General features: G+C 34.8%; 1 protein-coding gene across 1 annotated transcript in view; it reads right to left on the bottom strand.

Moving 5' to 3' along the window:
* The window catches only part of SOS2 (SOS Ras/Rho guanine nucleotide exchange factor 2), a 73,381-nt gene extending 60,144 nt beyond the window's left edge, over positions 1–13,237 (bottom strand). Inside the window, exon 1 of the mRNA XM_011385723.2 lies at positions 13,138–13,237. Coding sequence (XP_011384025.1) covers positions 13,138–13,224 — 87 coding nt within the window. The 5' untranslated portion in view covers positions 13,225–13,237. The remainder of the gene's footprint in view (positions 1–13,137) is intronic.
* Between the last annotated feature and the right edge of the window lie 6 nt (positions 13,238–13,243).

Below are 13,243 nucleotides of genomic sequence, written 5' to 3'. Positions count from 1 at the left end.
GACTCATATCTAGAATTTTAAAGAACTCCTAAAACATCAACAGGAAAAAAAAATGATAAAATCTCTACTTAAAAATTGGGCAAAAACACTAAACTAGCACATCACCAAATTAGAAATTCAAGTGGCCAATAAACATGAAAAGGTGTTCTAGTTCTTCAGTAATCAGAGAAATGCAAGTTAAACCACAATGAAACAATTACCCACTCAACAGACAACAAAATTAATAAGTCTGATAATACCAAGTACTGGTGATTATGTGGAACAGTGGGAACTCTCACACATTACCACTGGAATGCAAAATGGCTCAACCGCTTTAGAAAACTTTGCCATTATTTACTAAAGTACATTCTATGCATATCCTATGACCCAGCAATTCCATTACTGAATATATAGATATTTCCTTTAGAGCTATACAGTCCAATGTAATAGACACTAATCACATATGGCTATTGAGCACCTGGAATAAAACTTCACTAAACTGAATGGGCTGTAATAGTAAAATACATACCAGATGTCAAAGATCTAGTATTAAAAAAATGTCAAGTATCTCAATAATTTTTTAAATTGATTACATGCTGATTTATTGGGTTAATAAAATATATTATTAAAATCAATTTCATCTATTTCTTCTTACTTTTTAATGTGCCTATGAGAAAATTCTAAATTACAAATGTGGCTTAGAGTGTATTTCTATAGAAAAACACTGCTCTAAAAAAATAGGTATATACCTTTACCAGAAGACAGGTATAAGAAGGCTTATAAGTAACATTATTAGTAATAACCCCAAACTAGAAAGAAACTCAAATATCTATAGAGTAGAAGAAAAGAAATCATAGCATATTTGTACAATGGCATACCTCACACAAAAATAACTATAGCTTATAAAATGTGGACATATCTTCAAAATAATGTTGACAGAAAGAAGCCAGATAAAAAGAATAGATACAATGCGATTCCATTCACAAAGTTCAAGATGAGAAAAATTAAAATGTAGTGTTTAGGGACACATGCTTAGATGGTAAAACTATAAAGAAAAGCAAAGCAGTGATTACCATAAAAGTGGTTACCTGCTGAAGAGTTCCACTGAGAAAAGTGCTGAGAAAATTGCTGACAATGTGCTATTTCTAACCTAGATGATGGTTAAATTATATATTTATGTTTTATGCATTTTCTGATTGTGTTACTCGTCACCATAGATAAGATTTTTAAAAGTTAGAGAATCATCTAGCAAAAAGAAAATCGAAGGGTGCTATTACTAACAAGTTAAGTCAAAAGAGCTCTCCTAGTCCTAGCGCAATGAATGAAATTAAAATAGCAGAATACTGGAAACAAAAAGAATATTCTACATGCTTAGGGTAAAGGGAGGAACTGGGTCATATACAAAAAATTAGACACTAGACTAGCTCCAGACTTCAACAGCAACACTAGAAGCTAGAAGGCAATGATTTCCAACCTAGAATGAGATCTAATAAAATTCTGATCTAATGTCACAGTGAAGACATACTTATTAGACAAAATAAGGTCAGAAATGTTATCCCCCACATACCCTTTCTCATCAAGCTTCTACAGTCTATATCACACTGAAACAAGAGTATAAATGAAGAAAGAGAAAAATATGGGTTAAGAGAAATGAAGCAACAAATACAGAAGAAAAGCCAAAGGAACACCCAGGAAAAAGTGAAATTATGAGAGCTGTATAACAGGTATCACGGTCACCAGTTCAAATTGGAGCAGATCAAAAGCTCTGGGAGAAAATGTCTCAAGATGAAAGTGATAGAGTTTCTGATGAATCTATAATTCTTGAGAGGGTATTTAAACAACTGGTAGAAAGTAAGCTTGAATTAATAAGTACATAGAATACTACACAAACAATATAATAAAACTTTCCTATAAATAAACATTTATATTGGAAATTTAGCAGTAGAGTTTATAAGGTTGTTCCTTATAATATCCTTCCATAAAAGCAAAGGGCCCTACTCTATGAAAATGTGCATGAAAATTAGATAATATATAAGTGGGATGGATTTTTTTCCTGTAATTATGATTTCAGTAAATAACTGGCCAAGCAACTTCAACATTGAGCATCAGTTTTTTTATGCCAAACTTATTAAAGTAATTGCAAACATGAAATGTCATAAAAAAAAATACATAATGTTAAAATCCCACCCATAAATACTAAGGACATCAAGATGACAATGAAACACAACCAAATATACTTTGCACTTCGAAAGTATTTATTATGTCAGCACCCTAAGAGACAGTAAACATAAAATTACCACACCAGAACAAACTCACCTATCATACTTTTCTTAAAGACTAATCAGAAAAAGTGCAATTAAAATAATTTTCAGTCGTTAACACTAGAATAACAAGTCAGACCTGTATTTGTTACATCATATTTTCAAATTGCCAGAGGGTATTTCCTTAGACATACACTGTAAAGAGAATAGTTATAATACTATACATCCAGGCATAGACACATATAAAAAGCATTACATTTTAAATTAATTTTACCCCAATAAACACTAAATTTGACCAACTTCAGAATGTTATTTCCTAATTTTTTTCAGTTCTCCATAGTCATAATCAAAAAAAATTCCTACTAGTGTATTTGTTCAATCAACTAACATTTGAGTTTCTGATACGATATAGAAATAAATCTTTTTGGCTACACAGTGTGACTGACATTTATTATGCCAAATTCTTCATTCCATTGCCAAGATTTCTGCAAGGATGCAAATATTAAAAACACAAGAAGTTTGTTATGAGTAAAAGTTCAATTTAAAAAAAAAAAAAGGTGAAAATTGACAGGCTGATTCCAAAATTTGTAGAGAAAGACAAAGAACCTAGATTAGTCAAAGCAATCTAAAGAACAAAAAAAAAAAAAAGGAAAAAATAACAAATTCCATTCTAAAGATATATGATAACCACTACAAAATATTGCTGATAGAAATTTTAAAAGACCTAATAAATGTAACGATATATGTTATAGGCTGGAAGACTCAATATTGTTAGGATGTCAATTCCTCTCAAATGATCCAAATGCAACACGATCCCAATCAAAATTCCAGTAGCTTTTGTAGAAACTGATATGCAGATTTTTAAATTCTTATTGAAAAACAAAGGTTCTAGACTAGGCGAAACAACTCTGAAAAAGAACAAAGTTGGACAGCTCAAACTACCTGATTTCAAGATCTTTTTTATAAAGTACGGTGTGGTACGAATGTAAAGATAGGTAGAAAGATCAATGGAACAGAACAGAAAATCTGGAAATAAAACCACACACAGACAGACAAATGATTTTAGATAAAGGTGCAAAGCCCTTTAACAAAGGAGAAAGAATAGCCTTTTTAACAAATGGTGGCAGAACTAGATATCCATATGCAAATAAACCAAACATAACATACATTATATTCTCACCATACATAAAAATTCAAATAGATCATAGATCTAAATGTAAAACTTGGAACTATAAAACGTCTAGAAGAAAAAAATAGGAGAAAAATTCTGTAACCCTGGGTTAACTAAAGAATTCTTAGCTATGACATTAAAGGCACAATCTCCATAAAAGCAAATAAACTGGACTTCATAAAAACTTTAAACTTTTGCTCTCCAAAAAAACAATATTAAGAAAATAAAAAGACAAGATATAGACTAGAAGGACATCCTTGTAGAGCATATAGCTGATAAAGGATTTGTAGTCAGACATAAAAAAACTCTCCAAATTCAACAATAAGATAACAAACTCAACAAAAATAGGCAAAAGATCTTAACACTTCACCAAATATATGGATAGCAAATAAGAACATGAAAGATGCTCAACATTATTAATCATCAGGGAAATGCAAATTAAAACCACAAGAAGATACCAGTGCACACCTATTAGTATAGCTAAAATTAAATTATACACCGAGTGTTGGCAGGAATAACTGGAATGTCTCATACATTGCTGGTGGGAATGTAAAATCATACAACAGTTAGAATGGAAAATAGTTTGACAGTTACTTAAAGAGCTAAACATATAGCTACTACCTGAGCCAGCCACTCTGGTAATTATCCAAGAGAAAAGGAAATATATGGCCATCCAAGACATGTACACGAATGTTTACAGTAGCTTTATTTGTAATAGCTGAGATCTGAAAATCAAATGTACATCAACAGGTGTATGGATAAACAAACAGTGGTATATCTACACAATGTAATACTACTAAACAATAAAAAGTAATGAACTGCTGATATACTGAACAACATGAATGAATTTCAAAATAATTATGCTGAGTGAAAGACAAAAACAGAGTATACACTATATGATTCCATGACCATAAAACTCTAGAAAATGCAATCTATCGTGATAGAAAACAGATGGCTTGGCGATAAAGAGTGGGGAAAGAAAGGAGGGAGAATTACAGAATCAAGAAAAAACTTATAAGCTTGAAGGATATACTTATATCTTTATTGCGATGGTTTCGCTGATGCATACATCCATAAAAACTTATCAAACTGTATACTTTAAATATGTGCAGTTTATTGTATGCCAATTATACTCCCAATAAAGTTGTTAAAAATATAATATTCTAAGGTAGCATTTTTGTGATCAGTGTACATAATCAAGAATTGAAACCATAGTTGATTACTATACACTCATTAAGGTCAGGAACCAACTCTTGTTTTTGGTTTCTTCCTATTCCCCCACTCCTATATTCCTGACACACAGGTAACCTAGTACTTACCATGCCTTGCATAAAGAAAGCGCTCAATAAATACTTGCTAAATACACAGATTCATGGTAGCAAACAGATTTCTTGGCCTGGTTGAAATCTGGAGATTGGGAGAAATGAAGAACTCCATAACATTCATTTTTATTTCAGTGCATATGCACCTGGAAACTTAGTTATCCCACATAACATTATAAATGAGGAGATTCCCACTCTACATTCCATTGTTCCCACTATCTATTAACATTCAATTCTCCAGAGAACATTCAGATAGGAAGGTGGTTGGGGAATAAGCGAAAAAGGGGAAGAGATTAAGATGTACAAATTGCCAGTTATAAAAACAGTCACGGGGATGTAAAGTACAGCATAGGGAATATAGTCAACAATATTGCAATAACTATGTATGGTGTCAGATGGGTACTAGACTTACCCACATCATCACTTTGTAAGTTATATAGATGTTGTACACCTGAAATTAATATAATATTGTGTGTCAACTGTAATTGAAAAATGAAAAGGGACTTCTGGTCAAAAATAAAATTCACTTCTCAGAGTCAGTGCTCTTAAGTAGTTGCATGCTTGACAGGTTTTTAATGCTGGTTTATTTCAAATGTAGGTAAGTACGGGCCAGGAATCTCATTCTATTTAGCTTAATATTAGGTGAGGGCTTACCATAAAATAATCAAAACATGTTGAAAAGACTAGTAGCTGAAGCTAAAATATCTGTCATTAAAATGTCTCGATTGCAATGAAATAACATATGACCTGTAAGTACATTCCCATACAGGCAGGTCATTAGCCCCTGTAAAGCCAAGAAAGTACAGGCTAAATCAATGGTTCTCAACTCCCTCCAGTGGCAGGGCATTTGGAAGTCACAGTGCTTTTAGAAGAACATGAAATATTAAGATACTTATATTTCATCACAGTAAGCAGGGATAATGTTAGCATAAATGACTATAAAATTTAAAACTATAGCCACATGTTTGTAAGAGAAAACAAAACGTACCATAAGCTGTTTTCTGTGTAAAACCTCCGTATCTTTTGTTCATGTTTTTACAATGTTCCACTACTCACTAGCAGGGACCACGAACTTAAGAAAAGTTTATGAGGAAAAAATAAAACTGAAAAAAATAAATAAATACTGAGGGTTTTTCCCCCTGTGAACTGGGAAAAGATCACTAAACATGTTTTATTCAGTCAAAGTTTAAGACTCCTTGAGCAAAACACGCACATCCTTCAGCATACTACCAAACTACCACATGTACTCTCTTACAGATTTGCCTAACAAGGTGCCTGCACTCAAGGAGTAATGCAGGTTCTCCTTTCCCATCTCTCTTTCACAACTACCCTCCTTCCACTTTACTGAAGAAAAGCATATCTCCTATTTATCCTGAATCTCACTCTAGTGTGTTGCCCTGCAGTGCAGTAAAATTCATTCATTCATTCATTCATTCCAGAACACTAAACAAAGAGACAATTGCAAATATTTTTCATTTAAGTATCTTGCTTCTTCCATCCCCCAGCCTACTGTCAAAAAATGCATCCTACAGAGGGGGAAAAGCTCATGAGAACAAAGAAAAAGAAAGCACCTTTAAGATATACGAAAGGCAACATTACCTTATGTCATTCAGGTGAAAATATGAAAAGCAAGTTTTCATACCTTATCTTTCTATTTTATAATTAGAATTCAGAAGTGAGATGGCTAGCAAATGAAGTAACATATTCATCTGAATTGAAAAATTAGGCCAGACTTTGTCAGAAAGAAGATAAATATAAGGCTGGTTGGCTTGACAATTAAAACAGATCCTATCAATTAATTAGGTCAATATCTTCCATAAAATGAATGATTGTGATAGGCAGAATTCTAAGGTGGCCCCCAAGATTCCCATCCTCTGGTATACATCTCTCCCCTTTGAGTGAGGGCAGCATCTGTGAATATAATGGGATATTACTCTTATGATCAGTTTATCATAAATGGCAAAAGTGAATAAAGTCTCTAACCAGATGAATTTGAGTTAATCAAAAAGGAGATTATCTTGAGTGAGTGACCTCAATCAGGTGACTCTAAAAAGGGTCTAGAAGTGTGAGACAAGAAACTGCAGCAGATGCATTCCTGTTGGCCTTGAAGAAGCAAACTGGCGGTTGGTTATAGGGAGGGTCATGTGGCAAGGAATGGAGGCAGCCTCTAGGAGCTGAGGGCCTCAGACATGCAACTAACTGCAAGGAAGTGAATTCTGCCAATTACAACACAGGCTTGGAAGAGGACTCCAAGCCTCGGATGAGATTGCAGCCCCAGTGAAAACCTTGATTTCAGCCTTGTGAGAACCTATACAGAGAACCCAGCTGGGTTGTGTCTGGACTTCCAATTTACAGAAACTGGCTGATAGATCAATAAATTTTTTGAAAGATCACAATATGAATTTTGGTATGTAATCCAAAGGAAGTTTTAAAAATGAATTTGATTGCTTTAATTTTTCTTCTATTTATGTTAACAAGGGTTCTCAGGGCTTCCATTTACAGAAATGGAAAATAGAAATAAAACTGATGCTGAACCCTGCCTGATTCACTATAGCAAGACCCTGTCTCGATCTAGCAATAATATTTACCCATGATGCATGAACCAATTTAAACATAATGCAAACAGATACATAGATGTTACTAATTAATGCATTTTCAATAAAGCTTTATGATTATATTTCATGACATTTGTGTTCTTTTGAGGAACTTTGTCCTACTAATAATTCAACCCAAAAGAAATATTTTAAAGCTTCATGATCATTGGGGAAACTTTTAAATATTCAATAGACTTTTTTGTTGTTGCAAAGTACAAATATAAAGGAGGGTTCGATCAAAAACTTTTAAACATAAAAATATTATATCAGAATATAATTATGTAAGGGAAATGGAACAAAAAGTTCACAGAGAAAAAAGAAAAATGTAAAATTTCCAACTGTTAAAAAAACAATCATATATACTTTAAAAGGATGAATGGTATCAAATTGTAATGGTATTTAGATTTCACTGAATACATTTAAAAGACTGATGGAACTGTTTTATTTTAAAACACCAGTATTTAAGACACATATAAAATTATATCCTCTGCAACTATTTCAACTTTATTAAAAGTGAAAATTTTTAATGTCGACATAAACATCTGTGAATTTTTCAAAATTATTTTGGGAATACAAAGTTTGAAAAAAAGGTAGAAAACTCATTTTAGGAGAAAGCATCAAGACTCAGTGTTGATTAGTTGTGAGTCTGGTATGAGAAGGAAGGGAAAGATGAAGATTTCTAACTTGAGAACTGAGCATATCACTTACACTGGAAATGTAGGTTTCTGTAAAATGATAATAAGCTTGGATTGGATCATGTTGTGAACATCTACATAGGAATGTCCAGGAAGCAGGGGATGTAGCAGTTTTAGACAGGCTGCAAGATAAGGTCTCTTTTCTAGAAGACGATGCTTGCCCAAAAGACTTAAAGGAGATAAAAGAGCCACTAATGTTTTATCTGCAGGAAGGTTGTTCTAGGCAGTAGAAATAGCAAGCACAAAATCCCTGAGACTAGAACATGTCTGTGTGTTATAGGTACAAGGAAGTCAGTGTAGGGTAGGAGTAGAGCAAAAAAAAAAAAAAAAAAAAAAAAGATAGTAATAAATGAGATCATCGAGGTAAGAGGAGGAGGGAGACAGCACCAGACTGTAGAGAACCTAGCAGGCCACTGAGAGGACTTTAACTTTTATTCTGAGAAGCAAGGAGAGAGTTTTGAACAAAGGAATTACATAATCTCACTTATCTCTATTGTGTTAAGACTGAATGAGAGAAGGGTGGAAGAAAGGAGACCAGTTAAGAGGCTATTTTAATACTTTAGGAGATGGATGATGACTTGCTCCTAGGTGGTAGAAGTGGAAGAGTAAGAAATAGTGACTGAATATAGCTATATGTGACATAGAGCATAGGATTTTCTGACAGATTTGATACAGGTTATGAAAGACAGGATTCAAGAATAACTCAAGATTTTTGTTTAGAGCAACTAGAATGATGGAGTAGCCATTTAGTGATATGGGAAATACTACAAAAGGAGCAAATTTGGGCGGCGGGGGAGAAGTAGTTCAGTATTGGTTGAGATGCCTATCCTACATCTACATAGACATATCAAGAAAGAAGTTGAATACCCAAGCTCAGAAGAGGTCTGAGCCAGACATATAAATTGGAAATCATCGGATACAAGTGCTATGAAGGGCAATGATGCTGGGTGGGATCTCCAAGAAACAGACTATAATTAGAAATAGAAGTCCAAAAACTAAGCTCTTGGGAAGTCAGGATGATGTAGTCAGAGGAGATGAGGAGGAATCAACAAGGAGAAGACCTAGAAGGAATAGCCAGAGAGAGAAAACCAGCAGAGTTTGGTGTCCTGGAAACCAAGTGAGGAAAGGATTTCAAGGATTTCAAATGCTGCTAACAGGTCAATTAAGAAAGAATTACAAAGGGCTATGTAAGAAGTAGTATTTAGCTTTACGAAGTGATTTAATAAGAAAACTGGGTACTAAAAAGTTTAATTGGAAGACAATACAGTGCTCACATCTAGATCCTGATGTTGTTTTGTGTTGCTTCATCTCTACACATTAAAATGTAAAGTGTAGAACACTTTTTACATTTCAAAATCTTTCTACTTAACCGTCATATGTTCTTATGTAAAAAAAAATAATTTTAGCTTGTTAATTTTTAACGTGACTATATCAGATAATGCTAAATCCATTAGTTCCATTAAAATTCCTTCCTGATTCAAATATGCAGGCTAACAGAGGATATAATCAAACTATTGTTCCTTTGAAAGAGAGGCCATGGTTAATATAAAGGACATATACTTGATTTATGTCAAATGGTAACACAGGTAATGCTTTGCATACTCAGCATAATATACTCTAATGGGATAGTATTGCTCCAAAGATACCATACAAAAATTAAACTGAAAATAGAAGACGACTACTAAATCATGGCTGACAGGGAGCTAAATGCAGCAAGTTAAAATGCATTTCTAATGCTCATCCAGTTCTAGCTGAACCCCTTGGGTCAGTTTGGTCATTATTAGTTTGGAATAATTCCAAATGACTCCTTGGAGTTCTACTGTTACAGTCAGTGGCTTTAGGAAATCCAAGAGGCCTCATATCACAAAACCATAAGATCTCCTATTAGTTTCTAGCTTTTGGTTGATCTTTTCAAAAAGCAATTTTGAACAATTTAATCTAATTACTTTGTTACATAAATAATCTTATAGGACTTCCTTAACCTGGGCTACCCAGAGTCTCCCAACTTGCCTCATCTCCTCCTTTTGACTTAGTCTTCCTTCTTTAAAACAAGTCATGTTCCTACCTTTCTCTTCGCCAGAAATCCTTTCTCCCCCTTCTTTTGTTTTGTTAATTACTACTGATCTTTCAGATAATTATTTACTTTATTTTCTGTCTCCCCCTGGCCTCTCTGCCTCAGCCATTTAGAATGGAAGCTTTATGAGAGAAGGGGCCTTGCTACAACCTCAGTATCAAGAACAGTGCCTGGCACATAGGAAGCACTCAAATACAGCACAATGTTACTTCCTTGACTTTCTCATGTCAGTGACATCAATTTTATTTCCTCAAAGCACACTATACTTTTCTTCTAGGCCCCAGTGCTGTGCTTGAACCTTTGATTGCTCTCTACTGACTGGGTTATTTTACAAATCTATAAGATTAATTTAGAGATTTTTTGTCTGGTACAGACACAAATTCTAATCAGAGGAAAAGATAACTCAAAACTTACCACTTATGTTTCTGTAGGATATTAACTAATTTTGTATCTAATCCAACAATTTTACCTTAATATTCCTTTATTAAATTGCCCATAAATACCTACCTCCTCAAATTTTCATATGAAGTGGTTTTAACATCTTATGAGTTCTCTCATTAATAAGCTGAATCAAAATCAGACATATGTTCATTTATATTTGGTGAGTGTCAATTTTACCTTTCTGAAAATTATATTTTAACAGTTTTGGAGGTTCCACCATGATACTACACTGCTTCTTTCACATATACACTTATAAATACTCCTTACAGAACTCTGAGTTCATAATTGCTCTCGCATAAATAAACCAAAACTTCAAAGTTAAGAATTTCAATCTAGATGGTAAACACATTTAGAGCAAGGCCTTTATTTTCATTCATCTAAATATACTTGAGATCCACCATGGTGCCAAGTATCTAAAATGTGTTCAACAAATGAAGCTAGCGTATACCACATGTTCCATAGCAACACCAACTGGAGGAATAAAATCCTATTCATCTACTGCTGCTTCTACTAATGGTAGTAGTCTTCGTAACTATCTGGTCGGCTGGAGGAAGAAAGCCAAGTTCTAGAAGCTTTGAATGTGAAAACAGAGCCTCCCCAGAAATGACAGGAATTCTCAATGTGTAAAGACTTGGGTGGCAGGTACATACCAGAATTTATCCTGCAAAGAAAGAGTGACCTTGAGCTCCTTAATAGCTACAACTCTTAGCAGGTACTATAAACCTACATATGATACCACAAATACCACAAAACTAGACATAATCCAGATTACTAACACCTAACATTTTCCAAAAATATAAAAAATATATTCTGTGGGAATATACTTCAATTATATAATAGTAAACTAATAAATAGAAATTGCTTTTTGAATTCACCTTGAAAGACCAAGTTTTCTTAAATGTATTCATTCAACAAGCAAAGAATAAACAATAACTGTGGAATAAGACCATACAGATCTATAAAGCACCTGAGTTCCAGGAAAACAAGCATAACATATAAATGCAAAATTAGTCTAATGCAATGGACTAGAATTGCATGCTAGTCCTGGCTTTGTTTTCAACCTAACCTGAAGAAATAAATCTCTATCTGTGCATGAATGATTACTGAGGTCGAAGCTACCTAATGAATAAGTTATGCAACATACACTCGAATACTATTTGCTACCAGAAGATACTAATAGGTAGATACACGCATCACACTGCCAACAATACAGGCCTACCTGATAAGTGTACTCACACTTCTGAGTGCCTGAATGGTCGATTACTACCTAAGCATTTCATTCTTTGCTTTTAATTCAAGCCAGAGTTCATTGTCACCACTCAGCGCACTTTACATTTCTTTCCCTCTCCTTATAACAGAATCAGGCTGCCCAAGCAAGTAAGGTCAATTTAGTACTTGAACACCTAGTATACCAGGGAAATGATAACTGTCCAGCATCATCGCTTCTTCCAAGTTCTTTAAAAAGACATGACTTGACCCAAGAAGGCAATTTTTCCTTGCAAGAATTATGAAAATAATGGAATATCTGAAATTGAGCACATAAGGAAATGTTTTTACCTTTAAAATATACTATTTCATTTCACAGAAATTTAATGTATAAAGATTTAGTTTCCAAGTGCAGTCTTTTAAACTGTTTTTTCTTTATTATAAAATTATCGGTTATTTTGCACAAAAGGCAGAGAGACTAAATTTGCATCAATGGCAAGGAAAGCCCATATTCAGCAAGCATATCTTATCCTGCACTCACTTATGATCTTTAAATGTGTCTTGACCTTAGAAAACGATTTATTATAAAAATGACAGTACGATTACCTAAATTCACAGACGAAGACTGACACCATCTACAAGGAGAAATGTACCCAGCAATGAACCCAAATTTAAAAGATCGATTTTTATGAGCTACACCTTTTTTTTGGTCCCAAATTGCACTCAGTGAAGAAACAGATCAAATTTTATAGGGGAACTCTCTTGCAAACAGGTAGGACACCTTTTGCAGGAAGTGAGGAGGCTCTTTAAAGTTACCTCAAAAATTCTAAATGGAACAGTATGGCTCACTGACGTTTCACACACGTGAAACACATTCACGTTACGAAAAAGTACTACCTCTTAAGTAAGTGGACACCCTTCACAAGCAAATTGCCTAGGGGAACACCCCCAAAGAACTTAATTAAAAGTAATTACCCGGCCTGGAAATGTGCTTTTGTTTTAGAAACTGTCTAAATACCAGCGGGACTTTCTCTTGCCGGAATCCAGCCTGAGGACAACAAATTGGTCAACGGCGGAAGTTGCCTGACGAAATGACTGCAACATGAAATCCAGTTTTATGATCATAACAAAACCCTCCTTCCGGGGCCAGGCAAAACAAACAAACAAACAAAAACTTGAGAAAACGTCCTTTTGGATGCAACAGGCAATTATGAGCCCCACGTCGCCAGTGAGAAAGAAACAACTCGGCCCGCGGGACCCGAGCCCTGGAAGGACGTGCAGTTCCCTGTCAGAAGCTCCGAGGGGGCGCGGGACGGGCGCCCCTCCCGCCAGCCGCCCGGGCCGCCCCTGCACCTCCCTCGTCCCCCTGCGGCCGCCCGGGCACCCGCACTGACCTTCCGCAGGGCCGAGACTAACAGTCCCCGCCATTTCGGACTGTTCTCTTCGCTGAAGAACTCGTACGGCTGCGGCGCCTGCTGCATGGCCCCGGCGGCAGCGCCT

The sequence above is a fragment of the Pteropus vampyrus genome, unplaced genomic scaffold (genome assembly GCF_000151845.1).
Source record: "Pteropus vampyrus isolate Shadow unplaced genomic scaffold, Pvam_2.0 Scaffold15, whole genome shotgun sequence".
Classification (NCBI taxonomy): domain Eukaryota; kingdom Metazoa; phylum Chordata; class Mammalia; order Chiroptera; family Pteropodidae; genus Pteropus; species Pteropus vampyrus.
Note: the sequence above shows the minus strand (reverse complement) of the source record. Positions and strands in the feature narration are given on the sequence as shown.